Raw genomic sequence first — 21,815 nt, forward strand, 5'->3', positions numbered from 1 at the left:
ACGAGAAAAAAATGAAAAATTAGCCAAATGTAGTAGTGTGCACCTGTAGTCCCAGCTACTCAGGAGTCTGAGGTGGGAGGATGACTTGAGCCTGGGAGGTTGAGGTTGCAGTGAACTGTGATCACGTCACTCCACTGCAGCCTGGATGACAGAGCAAGACGCTGTCTCAAAATAAAAAACAAAAACAAACAAAAAAAGCACTATCCAGAGATACCTACTATTAACATTTTGCGTATTCACTTCCAGAAATTTTTTATGTATTATAATTGGGATCATAAAATACCAAAGGTTTTGTAACCTTTTTTCATGTAATATACAATAACAATACATACTCTTCTTCATTTTCTGTGGTTCCTATTTCCCTGCTAATGAAACGGTAGGGTGTTTCCAGTTTGGGCTGTCACACATGACTCTGCAGTAGCATCCTGGCACATGCTTCACTTGTTCGCCTGGGATGCAGTCCTGGCTGGGAAATGGCCTGGTCACATGGGACACTTGAGATACACAGTGTTCAGTGGCCCTCCAGGGCAGTGTCGTGGTGCACCCTCCACCCCAAGTTTCTTCAAAATGAAAGCTATTTTACTGCTTTATTTATAATGCTAAAGGGACACTGAAAATTAGGGCAGTACAAAAAATAAGAAAAAAATCACCTCAAATCCCAATACCTAGAGCCCAACTGTTAGCATTGTGGTGGACATTTTCCCAGTACTTTATGTACACATCTATACTTGCTGTTTTATAATCTCCTTTAAATTTTTATTGAGCAACATGTCATGGATGTCTTTCCTGATCAGTAAATACAGATTTGTATTATCGTTTTTTAAATGAGTCTTTAGCAGTTCATCATATGAAGACTCCTAGTTTATTTTAACCTGTCCTCTGTTGATGAATTTCCAGGTTTTCTCTTTTCGGTGGGGGTGAGGAGAGTTGGAATAAACAAGAGTGAAGGGAACATATCTGTACATACATTTTGTACTCGTTTGGTTTTTTTCTCATGATAAATTTCTATTAGAGGAACTGTTGAAATCAGAAAAAAGAGGTGGGTGGATGGTGGATCCATTTGGTTTGATTCTGTGCAATACAGACAGGGCCCCAGGAGCCTGTGCTGAGCTGTGGTTGAAGGGCATCAAACAGTCTCCTTTTCTAATGACGCTCCCTTTTACAGATTGGCCCGGATCCTCGTTCGCCTGCCGGCACTCAGGCTGATGAGCTCCAACATAACAGAAGAACTTTTTTTTACTGGCCTCATTGGCAATGTTTCGATAGACAGCATAATCCCCTACATCCTCAAGATGGAGACAGCAGAGTATAATGGCCAGATCACCGGAGCCAGTCTATAGTACACACCACACATCTGCCAAGGAGCAACAGAATCCTACCGGGACCGTTCACATACAAAGAAAAGAAAAGTAGTGGTATTTTGGTATGTGCAAATATTTCCATATGTTAGCCGTTTCCTGTCTGGTTTCTTCTTATCTGTTAATCCCAGACAATGGCAATGAAAAGACTAGTAGGATCCTTTCCTGACATAAGAAATGTTTTAATGCCTTTTGATGAAGCAGCAGATTTTGGAGCAATCTTTTAACTCAATTTGTATTTAGAAATTCTCAAAGGGCAAAAAAAAAAAAAAAAAAAAGGTTTTATAACGTCAGAGACTAGTATTAAAGAAAACTGAAAGAACCTAAGAGAATAGTATGTGTGTATATATATATAAAAAATGTCCTTGGAATTATAGATACTAATTACCAGGGTAATAATATTAGCACTTTCTAAGCACTTATCAATGTGTAATGTTAGCAACATCTTGCCTGTGGGCAGGGCAAATGGAAAACTGTATATGTCTTTTGCCGAAATGCTAATGGTTTCTGTGAAAACTCACTAGGGTACAGGAGACAATCATTTATGTTTAAGAAAAGAAGGCATCATTCCTAATTGTGTGCACATGTTGTGGAGTTGAGCTGAATTCTGTGAATGGAAACGTGGCTCATTTGCATCATGCAGTAAGTGGGCGTGTGGTAGCACAGTCGGTGGTGACCCAGTCCAGAAGCTTCTAGCCATAGAGCAGACACTTGTCAGGTTCCCTGACTACTTGGTCCTGGTCTCTGATGGGCATCTGCAGACTCCTCTAGAACCTGGGGTTCTCCTCTGATGACTGGTTATCTGAATTGGATTGCAACTAGTCAGACATTAACTGCCAAATGAGATGTACAATTCCTCCAGCAAGTGAAAACATCCCCAAGTCACATCCACTGCTCATGGCAGATGGAGCCTTGTGACCAGAAAGCGCAAGGTGGGCATTTTGAGCCCTTGACAGTACTTCCAATACAATTGGGGGTGCTTGCGTGTTTGTCCAGATGGAGAGTGTGGCCTTGGAGTGTGAGGGTTACCTTCCCAGGGCTTTCCACTCCAAATGCCCCCTTGAAAAGGACTTGTGTTTCTGCAGCTCCATCAGAACTGTGGGGCTGGCCAGAGTGGTCAGGGCTTGGTAAAGCTGGATGGAAGGTTTCAGGACAGTTTCTTCCTGTTGACCTTAAATACCAGAGATTTTAAAAATGTGTGTAGACTTGGCATCTCTGCTGGCAAGTCTGTTAATGTTCCCAGCACTCTGTGCACTTTGGTTCCCCCAGGTGTGTGCCTGCCGACTACCCTGGAGCATTTTAAATGCAGACTGCTTGCTCCTTAAAAACAACCCTTAATTTCCACGGTGATAGTCTTTCTCCTCATAAATTATAGCAACCAGAGTTTATAGCAAGAACAGAATACGTGCTTAAAAGGCAGTTATGTCTAACTGCAAACACCCATAAATTCCCATGGATGTGAATGTATAGCAAGCTATTTCTGTTTGAGAAAAGTGGCATGTGGAAGACCAGGTCAATTGCCTTGTCTTTTCTTTTTAAATAGTCCAGATTAAGAAAATACACCCTGTTGGGTTAAATTTGCCCCTCTTGATTTGTTAATCAGATGATATCCAAAAAGATCCCTGGACACTCCCCTGCCTCACAGGGGCTCTGATCTGGCTGAGGCTGGTGCCACACATGTGCTCCACAGGGGTGCAGTCTAGCCAGCTACAGATGCCCCTGTGGAGCTACACTGGACAGAATGGAAGCTGCCGCAGGCTCAAGGCAGAACAGGATGCTTGATCCTGAAGGGTTAGCAGCACTTTATGCAAGTCATTGTTAGTAGGGTAAGTGAGAACAGTGTCTCCAACTTCTAAATTCTTATTTGGATTTAATTATATCATTTTATAATTCTTGCCGTGGCAACAAATTTTGGGGAGTAGTGGGGGTGGCCATTATAAAATGATGGGAAGGATTTAATTTTGCCAGCTTAAAGTAATTTTTTACTTTTCTAACCCTGATGTTTTCAGTTTCAAAATTAAGACAAAAAACCAGCTGAGACAATGGAATTAGGGCAGGTTTGTTTCATTTCTTGTTTGTGAAGGATTTTAGTAGCAGGCATTCTGAAGCTCAGCCGTGCCTCTAACACAGATTGTTGCCTGCCTTCCGTCATTTTGATTCTTGAGAGTGACCATGAGGGCCATGTTGCAGTTCCCTGGGAATACAAGCATAATAGCTTTCAGATCCCAGTTCTTGGTGTTGGTGAAAAGGTCTCCACCAGCCCCTCCTCTCATTCCCAGGTCATTCAGTGGCAGCCAGTAGGCCTCTTAGACTCACGTTGGATGAGGAAGTGTTGGGCTCTGCTGAAACAGCCTTGCAGAAAACATGATTTTGCTTGGAAAGGTGCTGATTCTAACCTGGGCCTGCTCTTTCAGTCCCTTTGCTGGTGATGGCTGATTCCAGGGACTGTTTTGGCTTTGAACACCTCTTGGTTGGTTTCTGAGATCCTCTTGGCTTTACTTTGAAGTGGCCTTTTCTTTAAGGATCATGTCCGCATAACCTGAATTCTTGTTGCTTGAACTCATTTCAAGCCTTTGACTGCAGGTCCATTTCATCTCCCATCAGGTTGGTTAAGGAAAGTCAGCCCAAAGTCAAGAATTACTTAAAGAGATGCAAACCAAATATTTGGGCTCCAGCTTTCACAGGGCTTATAGCCCTTGTTAGCAGTTTGTGAAACTTTGGGTTTCATGAAGTGAGACCTGTCCTCTGGCTGCTGAACTCCACGGAGCCATGTCATGCTCCCTCTTCTACTGGCCTGGCCGCTCCTCCCTCAGTGAGGAGAGGTAGCTGGCTCAGAGAGGTGGGACAGACACATGCTGTCACCTCTTAGTTAAGTGGACTCTTTTCCAGAAGTATCTTATATAATGTTGGGTTAAGACAGATAGATGTTGAAAATGGTGGAGATCATTACACATTAGCGTAAAACAGGACAGGAAGAGATTTTTTGAAAGACCAAATTAGTTGAGCAAGTAATACTTTTCAAGTTACTCCTGGAAGGTGTTTTTAAGGAAGTATGTTACCTACCATACTCTCCTAATTTGACATTTCTATGTGTGTCCTGAGGGGTTACATTATTTATTGTCTAATCCTTGCCATAAGGCTGTGGTTTGAGGTTCTTTTGCTGTTCTGGGCTTTATATTTAATTTCAGGTATAGTCACTTCTAAGATGTGTAATTGCCCTCAAGAGGGACTGATTTTTAGCTTGTCATTGTCAGTATTGAATGTGGACTCTTCTGAGGCAGTTAGGACACCAGCCATGGTGGTAACAGTGGATGCGTTTGGCTCCCTAATCTCAAGGCAATATCCACGCTACACACGTATTTAGCTGTCTTGTTTGGGGGATAGTTACGGCAAGGAACAAAAAGTTCTAAGGACTCTAGCTATTTCTAGTGCTTTTACTTTCATAGTCCTTTGAGGATATTTCCTGCAGAGCACTCTTGCTCACAGCCCGCCCTCTGCAGGGCTTCCAGCCCCTGGCCACAATCAGTAGTTCATGCCATGTCTGTACATCCATGTTCTGGAACCTGATCTCATTGGAGTCCGGAAGTTTGTTGCCCACTTTCTAGTGTAAATGACTTTACGTGCAATGGGGTCATTGGTAACATTTTAACTCTTCTCTTAGTCCAGGTCATGGAAAGTCTCATCATCTGATAGCCACTTTTCTCCCAGGGAGGGCAGTGCCCACTAGGCCCTGGGAATGCCTGAGCCAGCAGAGCAGACACCCCATGTGCTTCCTTTATCCAGCTTCCATTCTCTCGGTTATGTGGCTCTTTGAAAATGTCTTAACTTTGATGTAAATTTTTAAAGCCAGCCTCTCATCAAGACAGGGTTGGTTTGGGTCTTTTGTACGCAGGGTTTGGACCTTCTCATTGTGTGCCTCCCACCAGCGTGCACTTCGCATGTCCGGCCCTGGGTCCCTTCAGCAGCGTCGTGCGTGTACAGGTTTTTAGGCTGTAAGACTCAATGAATGTACATGTGTTTATATCCTCTCTCTATGTACAGTGTATATAGTGTGTGTATGTGTACATAGATGTATATTATGTATACAGACATGTATCCAGACTTTCCTTATGTTCTAAAGAGAGTTTTTGATAAAGTTGCTAATGTAAACTAATGTGGGTGTTGCAAGGTCCCTCAGCAGGGAAGATTTGCTGGTGATTTTCTTCACTCCATTTTCCTTTGGGTGAGCCTGCCTGGGAAGGGCCATGAAGTCAGAATCTCCACTCTGCAAAAGGAAGAATTCCAGGCAGAAGAGGTTCTGACAGGGTGACATTTCCCTGTATTCTCCAGGTTCAGACAAGAGCCAGGAAGCTGGAAGACAGTTTATCTTAATATCCAAAACTACGTGGGAATTTTTAACCTTTTCGTGCACCTGTTCATGGCACTACCTGGAAGGGACTTGGCAGTTGGGTTGAGCCGTCAGCCTTCCCAGCTATTCCGCTCTGTTGAGTAGCCCAGAGACAGGCGTCACGGTCAGAGATTCAGAACGGTCTGTGTCAGTGAGGCCTGACTCCCAAAGATGGTAATAATTTCCCAGGCTTGCTCTGTGCTCAGTCAGCAAGATTTGGGGCACTGTCCTGTGACTGAACAAATAGTAATTTCCATCTCTCTATCCCCAGTTAAAAGTAAACAACCTACCAAGTATTATTCTTTAAAACTAAGCATGGATGTTGATGGCTAACTTTTGCGGCATATAAGCTACAAATAGCAAGTTACTTCTCTTAACAGTAAGCATGTGAATGAAATCCACAGACTTTAACTCGTTTCTATAAATTATGATTTTAAATTTTCAGATAAGAATTGCATTTTATTATGGATGTATGTGCCCTTAAAAGCTACAGATACCAAATTTTCCTTGTCCAGGTCTATTCGGATGAATTTTCCCCCTTAATCGGGCCTTAAACTGAAACTCAGCCCTCGAGAGCCAGGGCCTGGCCCAGCAGTAGTTGCTCATAGAACTGGGAAGCAGGGGCCTGCTGGAAAGAATCACTGGATCACTGCAAAAACTCACATAATCCACAGGTTACTCTTTTTCTTTTTAAAATAAGTTATCAAAATGTTTTAAAAACACTTTATGAGACCATAGTACTCAGTGCCTTTTGTGAGATGGTGGGTCATTTAGCTTTCAGCTTCCCTGTTTTTGATGTAGAGAAAGCTTCTATTTCACTGGCCTCATCCCACAAGATTGTGCGACCTTTCCCTGTTACAGCCTGTCGTGACAATCACGCTATTGAAAGTGGCTTTCTAGTTAAAATGCAATTGGAAACTTGACAGTCTCTAAATGAATTAAAATAAAAAGTTTCCTTTGGGGCTATTTATCTTAACAGCAGTCTAAAAACAAAGTGTGAGCTTAAGAAAAGTATCTTTGGGGGGAGAAAAATGTCAGGTTTTTTAATGCCCAGCTATAAATAATTTTGGCGTCTTGATATTTATACATGCAAAATAGAAAAAAATGTTCAACATTTATTGATTGATAGACTGTTAAAATTTAATGTTTGGAATAACATTTGGAAGTAGTAGACTTTGCATTAAAAAATGGCTTTTCTTTAGGAAAGTATAATCAGTTATTTTAACGACCATAGCATTCATGGACTCAAATGCTGCTGCCACACACAACTCAAGTGCTGGAATATTTTTCTACAGTCTCTCTGTTCTACGGATTGTCTTATAAACCAGTGTTCAACTAGTTTTATAACTGAAAAGCTGCACATTTTTCACAGTACAAGCCGTAGTTTTTACCTGTAGTTTGGACTTCTCTGTTAGAATGCAACTGCATTACCAGCCCTTTTAAAGGCATCTTATCTATCAAAGGAAAATTTGGGTGTTAGATTTTCTTGGGACCGTTTCTGTAACCTTTGCCCTTCACAACATAGAAAATATTGGTTTTGCCATTACATTTTAATGCCAGGTTTAAAACCTGTTGAAAGCTGTAGCTTTATACAGCTTTCTTCTCCCTGTGAAATCACTTTGTTTATGTGATGGCATTTAAAAAATAGCATGTTCTTTTTAAACTGAATTTTATATCTAATCAATGTCTTCAGTCTTGAAGAAGAATTTGCATTGTTGTGTTTGTATATAGAGTATTGCAGTGCATGAATTAGCTTTATGCATTTTATTAAATGCTATTTCAATGTGGCATTATTGTTGTGGCTTAATACTACTACCTAAATGAGGTTTATACTATTAAAAGTGAATTAAAGACTAACATGCATCCTGCTCCTCATTTTTCTTCATGATAGTAGTGACGCCCGGCCCCCAGACAGCGCGGCACTCTCCTTTGTGGAGATGAAGCATCCTGGTGGTCCGGTCCCTACAGCTCTCCGGCTCCAACCTTAGCCTTAGCGGCCAAGGGGGATTGGGCCCTCTGTGGTCCACGTGACTTGTTAATACCTTTAGTGGGAAACCCTGGCAGAACAGTCTTTACATCCACCCAGCAGGGCAGCTCCTTGGTGTAGGGGTAGGGAAGCCACACAGATGTTTCTGGAGCAGAGCACCGTTAGGCTGCTGGACCACCAGATGCCATTACAGACAGGCCTTAAACTGACAAGCTTGTTCTTTAAGGATACGTGCTATCAAGAGTAAAAATAAGCTCCAGAAGTTTCAAAAGTTAGAACGTACTCATTATGTCATCTGACCTCTCATGTTCCAGGTGAAAATTCTGAGGTCCAAAGTCTGATGCACAACAGAACTCACTGGCAGCCAGATAGGGCCTCACTCTGTCACCCAGGCTGGAGTGCAGTGGTACAGTCATGGCTTACTGCAGCCTCAACCTCCTGGACTCAGGCGATCCTCCTGCCTCAGCCTCCTGAGTAACTGGGACCACAGCAGATACAGGTTTAGATGGTGCTGCCAGGTAGTGCCTCAAAGAGAATAAAAGTGGTCACTTCAGAAAAATAAGGCTGTGAACACTGCTTGTGCAAATAAAATTAAGAACATGTATAAATTATAAAATCTTCATATTTTCTCTAATTTTCTCCCATTTCTGTATATTTTAAACCCATCTTTCATCACTACTAAACAAAATAGGGAAAGACAAAGGTTTAAAGAGAAACTATCCAGGATCAAGTAGCCTACAGGGGACAAAAAAAGAAAATAATGTTACTTCCACAAATTATCTGCTGCCTGTGAAGCTGGCCACACAAGCAGTAACTGCACCACAGGAATGCTGCTGTCTCCACACATGTCCCTTCTGGGTCTGGGTTGTCCACCTTACTGCCCATCACTCCTGTGTCAAGCCTGAACTCAAACCCTAGTTTTCTGTCCCATTAGGGACCAGACATTTATTCTGTCTAGAGAAGGGTCACCACTCCTTTGGTTCAGGACATTCCTGCTGGTGAGTAGCCTCTTTGGGCCCTAGAGGAAAGGAATACTCTCATAAGGCTTTCTGTGTCACTAGCTATGGAGACCTAAACTGCAGATGAAAGCCAAAAGGAACTAGGTGCTTTCTAAAGAGCCCTTGCAGCCAAGTAGAATGCCCCGGCAGCTAGTGGCAAGGTCAAGACTTCAGTCAGTTGGGTGGGGAACTGAAACCAGCAGACATGGGAGGGCTCTGAGTGGAGGAGAGCTTTTTCCACCCAGCCAAAATGCTGATGGCAGAGATTGCAATTAAACACTCCCTTTGTAAGTCTGTGGTCACTCAAGGAACACCTGTCCATTATACATCAGTCTCTGCCCACCTTCCCCTCCCACCCCTGACAAGCCATCACCCCGAACACAGGTCTGGTACAGAATCAAACTTGAGCATCAAATGTAAAAGACCCAAATCTGCTCAATTTAATGTGATAATCTCCAACAGTTAATGAAACACATTGTAGTATGACATCATTTCACCAGGCGGCTAGTTCATGTGGCAGAAAAGGTAGCCTTTTCCCCATTTTACAGACAAAACCAGTTACAGACCCAGAAAGCTTTAAGACTTGGCCAAGGCCCTAGTAGGTAGAGGAGTGAAAACTTTGGTTCTGCTCTTCCAAGCACCACCGTCCTTTTTTAATTCTTTTAACCACTGCCGCCTTGTATCAGATACAAGTCAAGTCTCCTTGGTTGAGTTTCTAGGGGGCCATGGTCCAACTGGTCCTTCACTTTATCATTAAACCTATTTAAAAAATTGTTTTTCTTGAGACAGTCTTGCTCTGTGGCCCAGGCTGGAGTGCAGTAGCACACGATCATGATTCACTGAAGCCTTGACCTTCCAAGCTCAAGAGATCCTCCCACCGCAGCTTTCCAAATAGCTGGAACTACAGACGCGTAACACCGCACCCAGCTAATTTTTGTATTTTTTGTAGAGACAAGGTCTTGCCATGTTGCCTAGGCTGGTCTCGAACTCCTGGGCTCAACTGATCTACCCACATCAGCCTCCCAAAGTGCTGGGATTACAGGCATGAGCCACCACACCCAGCCTTGCTAAACCTATTCTTAAGGTGACCCTAGAGGGCTCTGCTGTCTTCTGGAGGCTGAAACCTCCACTTTAGCATAACTACAATGACAGTAACATCAGTGTCCTATGAGGAAAGAACAAGGAAGGTGCTCAGTAATGCAGCACTCCCGCCTCCAGAGCTTGGTAAGCAGGGCCTGAGGGAGCCAGCAGAGCCAGGTGACCAGCTATAGACACCATCCCCCTAGCAGGCCCCGATGTGGCCACCAGGTGGTGTCTCCTCCTTTCCTCCAAGGCCTACAAACCTCCCTGCTAATGCACACAGTGGCTGGGCCACAGGCTGGCAGTCAGCAGGTAGTCAGCAGGTACGTGCCTGGGTGAGGCTGGCCTGTCAGCCACTGGGGCTCTTCCATCTCTGGCCCATGGCTAGGCTCCCCAGCAGGCAAGGGTCATCAATTATACTTACAAAAGTGAGGCGGTGCACAAAGGGTTGCCTTTGGATTTCTGAAAAATACCCAAGGAACTGAATGGAGGGGTGTCCACACTGCCAGCCACAGACAGTGCTAGCCAGACTCAACCACAGCAACCCTGATGTTCTCCAGAGTAGGGCCCAGAGGAAGATTCAAAGCCAGTGGAGACCAGTAAAGCGTCACAGGACCAAAACAGGTGTCAACAGGCTGTGGCCTTAACCTCCCAGGCTCAAAGCCTTTCTACTACACAGGCCTTCCTCTTGACTAGGACCAGATACACACCAAGCTGCTGTTAGGAAGCGTTTTATTGACCAGTGGAGCAGGGATATTCATTTAGCGCTCAGCTTCAGACCCTCCTCTCCCATGTCCTTTTACACAGGTGTGTAAAGTCCTTTTAATGCAAAAGGATTTCCAGAGTCTCCAGGGACAGAACCAGGGGCTTCCCTGGGCCAGAGTAATCCCATTCCAATATTCCCACTGGTCAGACACCATCACCCCAGCCCACAGTGACCATGGGCCTTAGTCCTGGGCACTGGCTTTCAGAATGGCTTTGTACTTCCCCCTCATCTCCTTGGGTAATGGCACCACGCTGGGGCAGGGCACCTGCCCTTCCACTTCACAGATGCACTCCCGCAGGCAGTACTTTCGAGGGCCGAAGTTGGCTGGGTGAGAGAGCTCCTTTTTCTTCTCCTCCTCTTCCCTGAGGGTTTCCCTGCCAAAGTGCACAGATGGCAACCAAGCATTGGCGACTGAGTGGCAGGCACAGGGCAGTTTCTCAGCTGAGACAGCCCCACCATCCACCAGGGACACCTGGATCTCCTGCCTTCTAACCTGATCCTCACTGCCAAAGCCTATCCCTCTCTCCCTGCTGGCCCCTGAGGACAGGACTGCAGGAAGGCCTGCTGTTGTCCCCTCAGACCACAGGAGCAAGCCTACGCAGTGTGGTCAGCCTATCTGCTGCCACAGGTGGGGCCCACAGCGCTGACAATCAATCACAGGATAAAGGAGCCTGAAAAGACCTCTGTGTGGTTTCTCAAAGACAGACTTCGTCGGCTTCCCTCCCTTTCTGTCTCCTCTCATTCATGGAAAGAAAGACCTGTCACCAGGAGCTCTGGGGCTAGATATCTACTAGCTCCAAGCTGAGATTCCCAGGAGAGAAGGGTTAGCTGCACAGGGCCACAAGTCAGCTGCATTTCAGCTTCCCGTCCCCTGCAAAAGGGAGAGAGGTACTTCTCAACACTGTACAGCCAAGGGAGATAAAGCTTACAGAGGTTTCGTGATTTGGTGAACAGCAACATCAGAAAGAACTGATTCTACAGCCCCAGCTCTTGTAGTGTCTGGGGTTCACTGTCAGAGAATCTTACCTCTCAACACCCTTCCCACACACCCCTTTCTTCCTCAAATTCTCTGGGCTGAGAAGTTTGCTCCTTCCAGGTCAAACCAAACAACTCACTCATTCTTCCCCAAGATTTTTCTGATGTGCTCCATGATCTCCTTATTGCTCTTGGTCTCCACATCCACCAGGACCTGCTCCCCAGAATCTGGAAACGGAAAGCACAGGGCAGAAGAGAAACAGAACTCACAGCACACTCAGCCTCAGAAAGTTGTAATTTGGGACTTGATTTTAGTGGCAGAAACAGTTTAATAATAAAATAGATATATTTGTTTACATAATACATAATACTACCCTTCCTTTTTCCATTTTTCTTTAGACCCGAGCAAGCATAAGCTTTAGATATGTAAAAAAGCATGCTATTTTAATAGAAAGACATTCCATGTTTATGGATAGAAAGACCCAATATTCTTAAGACGGCAATTCTCCCCAAACTGATGTACATAGATTCAATCAATCCCTATCAAAATCCCAAGAGGTGTTTTTGTAGAAACTTAGAAGGTAAGCCTAAAATTCATATGGAAATGCAAAGGACCCAAAAGAGCCAAAACAATTCTGAAAAACGAGAAAATGGGAGAACGTTTACTTTCCAATTTCAAATTTACAATAAATTGAAATTACTATAATCGAGACAGCGTGGTACTAATATAAGAATATGGCTGGGCGCTGTGGTTCAAGCCTATAATTCCAGCACTTTGGAAGGCTGGGGCGGGCGGATCATGAGGTCAGGAGTTCAAGACCAGCCTGACCAACGTAGTGAAACCCTGTCTCTACTAAAAATACAAAAAAAATAGCAGGAGGCAGGAGAATTGCTTGAACCCAGGAGGTGGAGGTTGCACTGGGCGGAGATCACACCACTGCACTCCAGCCTGGGTGACAGTGTGAGACTCTGTCTCGAAAAAAAAAAAAAGAATAGACATACGCTGTAATGGAACAAAACTGAGTCCAGAAATAAACCCTTATTTATAAGCTCAAATGATTTTCAGCAAAGATACCAAGATAATTCAATGAAGAAAGATAATCTCTTCAACAAATGGCACTGGGACAACTGGCTATCTATATGCTAATAAGTGAATTTAGACTTTTACCCACAACATTAAAATTTTAAAAAGTAAAACTCCAGGAGGCTGAGGCAGGAGAATCGCTTGAACCCTGGAGGCAGAGGTTGCAGTGAGCTGAGATCGTGCCACTGCACTCCAGCCTGGGCAACAGAGCCAGACTCCACCTCAGAAAAAAAAATTAAAACTCAAAATGGATTCGGGACCTAAATGTAAGTGCTCAAACGTTTATAAAACTTCTAGAAGAGAACACAGGAGAAAATTGTCATGACCTTACCTAGGCAAATATATTTTGGAGATGACATTAAAAAACATAATCCATAAAAGAAAAAAAAAAACTCTATAAATTGAAAAATCAAAATTAAAAAATTTTACAGTTCAGAAGACACCATAACCCACAGTCTGGGAGAAAATATGTGTATATCTGATAAAGGACTTATATCCAGAATATATTAAAAAAAAATCTTACAACTCAGACAATCCAACTAATAAAATGGGCGAAATATCTTAATGTATTAGTTCATTCTCTCACATTGCTATAAAGAAATGCCTGAGATTGAGCAGTTTATAGAGAAAAGAGGCTTCATTGGTTCATGGTTCTGCAGGATGTACAGGAAGCACAGCAGCTTCTGCTTCTGGGGAGGCCTCAGGAAGCTTCCAATCATGGCAGAAGGCAAAGGGGGAGCCAAGAGTCTCACATGGTGGGAGCAGGAGCAAGAGAGAGAAGGGGGAGGTGCCACACACTTTTAAACAGCCAGATCTCAAGAGAACTCACTATCACAACCACAGTACTAAAGGGGATGGTGCTAAACCATTCATGAGACACCACCCCCATGGTGACCGGACCAGGCCCATCACACCCCACCTCAATATTGGGAATTATAACTGAACATGAGATTTGGGTGGGGACACAGATCCAAACCACATCGCTGAATAAACATGTAACTAAAAATTTTTAAAGGGCTAACAATAAGCACACGAAATGATGAGATCTCAGTTAGTCACTAGGAAAATGCAAATTAAAACCACAACAAGATATGCAAATGGCTAAAATTGTAAAAGCACAGACAATACCAAGTGCTACTGAGGATGCAGAGTAACTGGAACTCTCATACGTTGCGAGTAGAAATGCAAAATATTACTGCCACTTTAGCCAGTGAGTTAAGACAAAACAAAAAAGATTGGAAAAGAAGTATAACTGTCTTTATTTGCAGATGACATTATTACAGTGCATGTAGAAAATCCTAAGGAATCTAGAAAATAAAAACTACTGGAAAAAAGTGAATTTAGGATAGAACACACCTGCACTCAACCTCGGCAACAGTAAGACTCCGTCTTTAAAAAAAATTTTTTTTAATGATAAACTGAATTCATCAAAATTAAAATTTCTGCTCTTCAAAAGACACCACTAAGAAAATGAAAAGCAGGCCACAGAGAAAACAGTCATGAGACATTATCTCCGACAAAGGAAATGCACCCCAGAACACATAACTTGATAAGAAAGTGGCGCCCCCCCCCCTTTTTTTTTTTTTTTTTTTTTTTGAGATGGAGTCTCGCTCTGTCACCCAGGCTGGAGTGCAGTGGCTGGATCTCAGCTCACTGCAAGCTCCGCCTCCCGGGTTTACGCCATTCTCCTGCCTCAGCCTCCCGAGTAGCTGGGACTACAGGCGCCCGCCACCTCGCCTGGCTAGTTTTTTTGTATTTTTTAGTAGAGACGGGCTTTCACCGGGTTAGCCAGGATGGTCTCGATCTCCTGACCTCGTGATCCGCCCACCTCGGCCTCCCAAAGTGCTGGGACTACAGGCTTGAGCCACCGCGCCCGGCCCCATTTTTTTTTTTTAATGGAAAAAAGATTCAAACAGACTCTTTACAAAATAAATATCTGAATGGTCAATAAGCGCAGGAAAAGAAACTTGGGGGAAATGCAAATTAAAACTCCAATGAGATATACACCCAACGGAATGGCTAAACTTGAAAAGACAATTTGATGGGCAGAATAATGGTCCCCAGAGATGTCCACATCCTAACCCCCAGAACCTTACACAGCAAAAGGGACTCTGCAGATGTGATTCAAGTTAAGGGCCTTGAGTTGGGGAGAGGATCCTGGATCATCCAACGGGCCCAGGTTAACCCCATGTGTCCTTACAACTGCAGCACCTGACCTGTGGTCAGAGGGAGGTGGAAGGATGGAGGGACGGCTGCATATGCAAGGTTGCTGGCTTTGAAGATGGTAGAATGAGGCCACAAGCCAAAGAATGTGGACAGGCACTGGAGTCTAAGAAACGCAAGGACGTGGGTTCACCTCAAGCCTCCAGAAAGGAAGGCTCTGCTGACACTGATTCCAGCCCATGCTGGACTTCTAACCCACAGATCTGCAAGATCATACATTTGTGTGAAGCCACCAAGTTGGTGGTTAATTGTTACAGTAGCCCTGGGACATTAATACAACAATACTAGCGTGAGCGAGGATGTGCAGCTGCTGGAACTCCACCCTGTGACTGGAGTGCAACACGGCACAATTGCTTTGGAAAGGCAGTGCCTGAGAACCTTCAATACACAGCTGCTCTGTGACCCGGCAGTTGCACTCAGGTATACCCCCAGGAGGCCTGAATGCCTCTGTCCAGAGACCTGCGCAGCCTACACGCACCTTTACTGTAGCTTTCTTCTTGGCAGCCAGGAGGCCGCCGCTCAAACCTCCCTTCAAGCAAGGACCTCCCAGGAGGAGCCGCTGAGCTGAGAGCCCTGTGGAGTACTGCTGGGATCTGCGCAGCACTTGGGCAGCCCGTACTCTCCCTGGCCAGGGCCTAGGGTCTGGCCTTCAGTACCCAACACAAGGCTAGAATGTCCCACTGCGCTGGCCAACACTCCCACAGCTGCGTCCTCATCTGTGGTTCTGGCGACCTTCCCTGCCTGGCCTCCTCACTCTCCCGGTTTCTTTCAAGGTCTTCTCTCTCATAAATGTCATACTTCTAACTCTCTCGGCATCTTACAAAAACCTAAAGAGTCATCAACAGGCGAGTGGACACGCTGTGGTACATTCACAGAATGGAATACCACCCAGCCAGAAACAGGAAAAACCACGAAACATGTAACCTGGGTGAATCTCAAAACATGAGTAAAAGACACCAGGCACAAGGGAACACATACTGTGAGATTCTAGTTACATGACATTCTAAAACAAAATGCATCTATAGTGACAGAAGGGATAACGGGTTGCCTCTGGTGGAAGGGAAATTAACTAGAAAGTGGCACTAAGGAACTTCCTGCAGTCCTGGGGCATTCTGCATCTTGGGGCATGTACATAAGTGTACAGGTATATAACAACGGCCAGTACCCATCCAGGTGCACGTGCTACTTGGGTGTGCCACTACCAGCACACTGAGGTAAATTACACCTCAATAAGGTTGGTTTTAAAAACATAAGCAAAGCTCACATGCACAAACTGCCACAGGGCCGGCCTTCTAACCTTGCCTGTTTGTCCTGTTTCTCACAGCACTAATCTTTTTTTTTTTTTTTTTTTTAAGACAAGGTCTCACTCTGTTGCCCAGGCTGGCATGCAGTGGTGCAATCTTGGCTCACTGCAACCTCTGCCTCCCAGGCTCAAGCAATCCTCCTGCCTCAGCCCCCCAGGTAGCTGGGACCACAGGCATATGCCACCACACCAGCTAAATATTTTTTTGTAGAGATGGGGTTTCACCATGTGGCCCATATTGGTCTTGAACTCCTGAGCTCGAGATCCACCTGCTTCAGCCTCCCAAAGTGCTGGGATTGCAGGGGTGAGCCACTGCACCGCCAGGTCCACAGCACTAATTTTTTTTTTTTTTGAGACGGAGTCTCGCTCTACCGCCCAGGCTGGAATGCAGTGGGGCACGATCTCAGCTCACTGTAAGCTCTGCCTCCCAGGTTCAAGCCATTCTCCTGCCTCAGCCTCCTGAGCAGCTGGGACTACAGGCACCTGCCACCACACCTGGCTAATTGTTTTTTTTTTAGTAGAGACAGGGTTTCACCGTGTTAGCCAGGATGGTCTCGATCTCCTGACCTCGTGATCCACCCTCCTCGGCCTCCCAAAGTGATGGGATTACAGGTGTGAGCCACCACGCCTGGCCCTAATCTTTTGTTAAAATTACTTGTTCATTCTCTGTCTCCCTCTGCTGGATATAATCCCAGCCTCCGGACCAGCACCTGGTCCTAGGGAACATGTGTTACATATTTGTTGAATGAATGAAAAAACATGGTCATTTTGTTTCCTGAAGCATTTCCCAACCTACACTTCATTTGATTCTCATAGCCATGTATGGCAGACATTTTGCCTTCAGCTGACAGATTTTAAAATGGGTCTATTACTTGCTCAGGATCAAAGTGTCTGAGAGCTGGGCCAGAACAGCTGCCCTCCTGGTTTTCCAGCATGGAGCCAAACTTAATGGAATAAACATCACTTAGTGCCTGATCCAAACATGAACAGCATCGTGTAAGTGCACACAGTCCTGAGAGGACACGCACAGCACTAAGACAGAGGGCTTCTGGGGGCATATGGGAGGTCACTCTCGGATGCAGGGAAGGCTTCCTAGAAGTGGTGCCCATACTGAGCCCTGAAGGAATTTTTTTTTTTTTCAGTTAAATAAGCAAACGCAGGTAGAAAGGGGATTTCAGGCCAGAAACAAGCTTGGGCAAAGGCATCACAGTCTGGTGTGACAAGGAACTTTGGAACAATTACCCCCATGGTGTAATTGTTATATCCTCGAGGCAGAGGATAAGAGATGAGGCTGGAGAGGGAAAGGAGTCCAGATCTCAGTGGCTGCTGAGTGCCTAGGTATGGGGAAGCCAAAGGTGCCACGAGGCACAGACACAGCATGACAGCGCGCGCTGCAGCTCGTCCTGACACTCCCGCAGGAAGGATGCAGTCTCTCCAGGAATGTCTGGACGGCCCCTGGACCATGGCGAGGGCCCCACTCACCTAAGTAGAATCGCAGGAAGGGTGACGGCGTCATGTTCTTAAACATCATGATCTGCACCCAAGGGTTTTTGTATTGAATCTGAGGTATGTTGAAAAACACAAATTTCCTGCAAAAGGGAAGAAATGAAACCTATGAAACAGTTTTTAGCCTAAAATTTTATGCATGGGTATTTTTCTAGGGAGAAAGTCCAGTGTTTTCATCAGATTCTCAGAGGACCCAAAAAGGCTGTGAAAAACAACTCGCAGGGATCCTCTTAGAAGATTCCCTGAATGGCATGGGGACCCCTGGGCAGGCATTTGAGGGGAAAGAAATCTGTATCCCAACCTGCACCGCAAGCTAACTTAACACCAATGCCAAAGCACCACTGAAAATGAAACCAGGAAAGGTACTACGTCGTGATTTGTGTGGTGAAGACAAGGTATAAACATGAGTGGCAGTTCATGGAGCTGTAGTATACTTACAGGTGTGCACCGTATCTAGGTTATACCACAATTTTTAAATAATGAGACCAATGTATTTACACATGGGGGAACAGTTTTACAATTCAGGAGTGGAGGAACACCTTTAAACTTAGAAGATTTAAACACAGATTTATACTCCAGAGAAAACAAAAGGCCTTGCGAAAAAAAAAAAAAGCATAATCATAGTATTCTATTTGGCTCAATTGTGTATAGCATTTACAAAGTAATATTAATCTGAATGCTGAATATCATCCTATACAAAATTTGGAATAATGATACTGGGAGGAGTGGGTGGAAGAGTATGGAGGTTTTGGGGGTGAGAAGTAGCAATGGTGGTGAGAGACGTTCCATAGTGACAAGTCCACAGATAAGGCCTAAAGCAAAAAATCAACAAGTAGCTCTCAGCCAGGTGCAGTGGCTCACACCTGTAATCCCAGCACTTTGGGAAGCCCAGGCAGGAAGACTGCTTGAGCTCAGGAGTTTGATACCAGCCTGGGCAACATAGGGAGACCCTGTCTCTATAAAAAAAATAATAAAAAATTAGCTGGGCATAGTGGTACATGCCGGTGGTCCCAACTACTTGGGAGGCTGATGAAGGAGGATCGCTTAAGCCTAGAAGTTTGAGGCTGCAGTGAGCCAGTGAGCTGTGATTGCACCACATTCCAGCCTAGGCGACAGAGCAAGGTCCTATCTCAAACAAACAAACAAACAAAAAAGTGGCTCTCTGAGGATGTTATTAACTATATGGGTATAAGACTCAAATTAAATAGTCAAGCCTTGAAAACTGCTGCCTCTAGTGGAGGAATGGAGGCCTTGGAGACCCCCACAGCACACAGGCCTGGGAGCTCAAAGGCTGAATTTACCTTCCGGGGCGTAGGAAGCCTCTGATCAGTTCCCACCCCACTGCAGAGTATCCCAGCGTCACAGAACTTTTTACAAATAAACCAGGACACAGCCAGGTGAGACAGTCCCATACTTTAAACTACTAGGACAGAAATGCAACAGAGATCTTAAAATGGTTCTTGCTGAAACACAGGAGGAAAGTAAATAATGGCAGGAACCTTAAGTTGGGCACCTGCTGTATATGCCAGACACTTTGCTAGGCACCTGACTCTCCAACCCCAGAAGGTGGGATTTTACAATTAGTAAGGAAACTGAGGTCAGAAGTTAAGTAAACTGACCCAGGTCTAACTGGGCTGTTAGTGTGGCCTTCCATCACACTGTTCTGTCACCATCAAATTCACCCTGAGGCTTGGGGCCACTTCTTAAGGGTAGAACACCTGGCAGGGGTGAGTAGGGACTTGGCCCTCAGATACTAAATAAGGCACCTGCCCACTCCCCCCAGCAGGTACCCAAAGACTGGCCGTACCGGTCGCAGGCACCTGGGATGCAGGTAGGTCCCAGTGGGGCAGCTGAAATGCTGAGGGCACATGAACAAACAAGGGCTGGGGATTGGGGGAGGAGTGCGGCTAGCCAGAGCAAGGCAGACAGACTCCAACCCATGGGCACAAGATCACAGAGGGCACAGGTGGCACAGGCCAGTCCCTACCACCAGGAACAAAGAAACAGCAAATGGTTCTTTATATCCCATTTACCTAGAGAATATTAAAATATTTGAGAATGTAAGAGGCTCACAGGCTTATTTTGATTGGCTGACCATTTAAAAGCCAGAGATTTACATAAAAATCTGGATTTCAGCTTCTTGACAAATCAGAAATTCTCCACGGAGCCCACAGTGCCAAACAGTGAAGGGCCCTCCGGGTAGGGCAAGTGCTCTCCAGCTCGCTGCGGGCCGCATCGAGACCCCCACCCCTTCCCATTATCTGCCTGGCAGTTGCCCTGGGACAGAGGTGTGCACAGTCGTGCAGTAGGTTATGAAGGAGTGTCTGGGTGCCCATTCACCCTAAGACCAAGACCAAGTCTTCCAGGAAGCCATCAAGCCAGCTGATTCCAGGCAAGCAGGTCCAAGTTCTCAGATTCACCTGCGCAGAGCAAATGGCTAGGAAGTGGCTTCCGGCTCTCCTGAAGGGCCATGCAGTGAAGGTCCGTCACCAAGGGGACCATGCCCCACAGGGAGTGCTCCACGCCTCATTTTGATCCAACATACACCCAGTCCCAAAGTTTCTGCGGGCTAAGGCCGTCTCCTCCATCACTGCTGAACTCCCAGCACACAGCACACAGCCTAGCACTCAGAGGGTACTCAATAAATGTAGACTTCATACCTGCAGAGCCTAAGGCACGCGGCCTCAGGGTCAATCCAAACCTTTCACTTGCCAACTGCCATTCAATGAGTCCCTGCTCTGTTCCAAGCTGAAAGACATCCTAGGCGTCCCCTATAGTTCCCTCTAGTCGGGGTAGGGCCTGCTGCTGCACAGCTGACATAATTAATTACTTCCAAACCTTGAGTCCCGAAGGAAGCGCTTTCACTTACTCCTGGCCACACAGCCCGGCTCACCGCTCACTGGCTGCCATGGTGTCTCGGGGAGCCGCAAGTTATTTAACCTCTCTGTGCACTTCCCCAGCCTTAGAGTGGCGGTAAGCTGGGGTTTCTGTAGGCATCAGAAGAGAGAAAGCGCGAGAAGCATTCAGAACTGTGCGAGACATGATCAGTGTTCGCAGCTGTTATTTCTCTCATTTTATTCTCAGATTCGTCCTGGGGCAGGGGTGTCATTCCCGTCACCCCGAAAGGATCTGCGGCTGCCCCTCCCCAGCGCTTGCCTTGCTGGCCACAGGGGCCAAGGGAAACGGTGGCCTCCGCCAGGTCAGCCTCGCCCACCGCGCCGGAGGAAGGAGATCTAGGAGGGGGGTTCTTGTCCTCCGCCCCGCAAACCTCGTCACGACTGCAGCCGGCCTGGCGGGGGCCCCGCCGTCCGCCTCAGTCTCGACCTCTGTAAAATGGGGGTAACAGCGCCGACCTGGGGGGCCCGCCCCGGGGCTGAGCGGGCGCCCAGCGCGACTAGGGACCTCACGTTACCAGCAGGCTGGCACGAGTAACAGGTTACGGCTGCCGGGGCTGCGACTGACCTGGCGCCCTCGCCCAGCTCCCCGTGCGTGTTGTAATTCACTGTCATGACCTTCACGGACTCCTTGAACACCACGTTTCCCTGGCTCAGATATTGCAGGGTGCGGCGGATGGGGAAGCGGCCTTTCATGGGCATGGCGGCGACGGTGGCGGGGCCGACCCCACTGCGCGCGCCGAACAGCGACGAGAAGGACTAGCTAGCAACCGGCGCGGATCTCACGCCGCTTCTCCCCAGAGCCAGGTTCCACCTCCCGCGCAGACGCACAGGAGACGCTTCCCGGAGGGCAGTGCACGCCGCGGAGCACCCTGGGACTCGTAGGCGGCCTTCGACCTGGCCCGGCGAGAGCCGGCGTGTGCATCTTCGCTTTAGGACTCCTTCCGCTTGGAAGATTTAGGTTTTCGCGTCCTGTAAGTTAGTAATTTCCCCATCCACTAACGGGAAAATATTTTTACATAGGCTAAATGTCAGACATTGCAATAAGAAATAATCAGGAAAACTGAGTTTGGATATCAAATCAGCTGATAACATTCTATTGAACCTAAAGTCCATTTTTCTCCCTGAACATCTCCAGCTTTAACATGAAGAGTTCAAACTGCACTTTCTGACATTGACTTAAACTTCTTAGCAAAAGAAAAAAAAATGGTTTGGGATCAATTGCTTCCTAAGTTCAGCCACTTAACAACTCAG

General features: G+C 46.0%; 2 protein-coding genes across 26 annotated transcripts in view; one reads left to right on the forward strand and one right to left on the reverse strand.

The window, feature by feature from the left end:
* The window catches only part of NR2C2 (nuclear receptor subfamily 2 group C member 2), a 102,561-nt gene extending 94,959 nt beyond the window's left edge, over positions 1-7,602 (forward strand). For 17 of the 23 annotated variants that reach the window (XM_028844489.2, XM_077993639.1, XM_077993638.1 and 14 more), the window contains one exon: positions 1,166-7,602. In XM_028844489.2, coding sequence (XP_028700322.1) covers positions 1,166-1,340 — 175 coding nt within the window. In that variant the 3' untranslated portion in view covers positions 1,341-7,602. The remainder of the gene's footprint in view (positions 1-1,165) is intronic. The other 6 variants (XR_013414270.1, XR_013414272.1, XR_003727417.2 and 3 more) reach the window with 1 other exon arrangement.
* Positions 6,860-21,322, reverse strand: MRPS25 (mitochondrial ribosomal protein S25). Of its 3 annotated transcripts, none has more exons than XM_077990477.1 (4): positions 21,130-21,322; positions 17,644-17,750; positions 11,692-11,779; positions 6,860-8,257 (listed from the first exon to the last, which is right to left on the reverse strand). In XM_077990477.1, the coding sequence occupies exons 1-4, from the start codon at positions 21,261-21,263 to the stop codon at positions 8,152-8,154; spliced, it is 435 nt and encodes a 144-aa protein (XP_077846603.1). In that variant the 5' UTR covers positions 21,264-21,322; the 3' UTR covers positions 6,860-8,151. The 3 variants fall into 3 exon arrangements, 2 of the variants coding, with proteins under 2 accessions (XP_077846603.1, NP_001244599.1); NM_001257670.1 differs by lacking the exon at positions 6,860-8,257 and adding an exon at positions 10,173-10,950 and having other exon boundaries at positions 21,130-21,290; XR_013413376.1 differs by lacking the exon at positions 6,860-8,257 and adding an exon at positions 10,526-10,950 and having other exon boundaries at positions 11,692-12,395; positions 16,697-17,750.
* Between the last annotated feature and the right edge of the window lie 493 nt (positions 21,323-21,815).

The sequence above is a fragment of the Macaca mulatta genome, chromosome 2 (genome assembly GCF_049350105.2).
Source record: "Macaca mulatta isolate MMU2019108-1 chromosome 2, T2T-MMU8v2.0, whole genome shotgun sequence".
In the NCBI taxonomy this organism is placed as follows: Eukaryota; Metazoa; Chordata; class Mammalia; order Primates; family Cercopithecidae; genus Macaca; species Macaca mulatta.

Bases quoted from the DNA above. Each gene is read 5' to 3' on its own strand.
- MRPS25 (NM_001257670.1), bottom strand. From the start codon at position 21,263: ATGCCCATGAAAGGCCGCTTCCCCATCCGCCGCACCCTGCAATATCTG. The intron at 17,751-21,129 runs GTCAGTCGCAGC...TCCCTTTTGCAG, and splicing joins GAGCTGGGCGAGGGCGCCAG to GAAATTTGTGTTTTTCAACA. The intron at 10,951-11,691 runs GTGAGTTGTTTG...GCACTTTGGCAG, and splicing joins AAAATCTTGGGGAAGAATGA to GGAAACCCTCAGGGAAGAGG.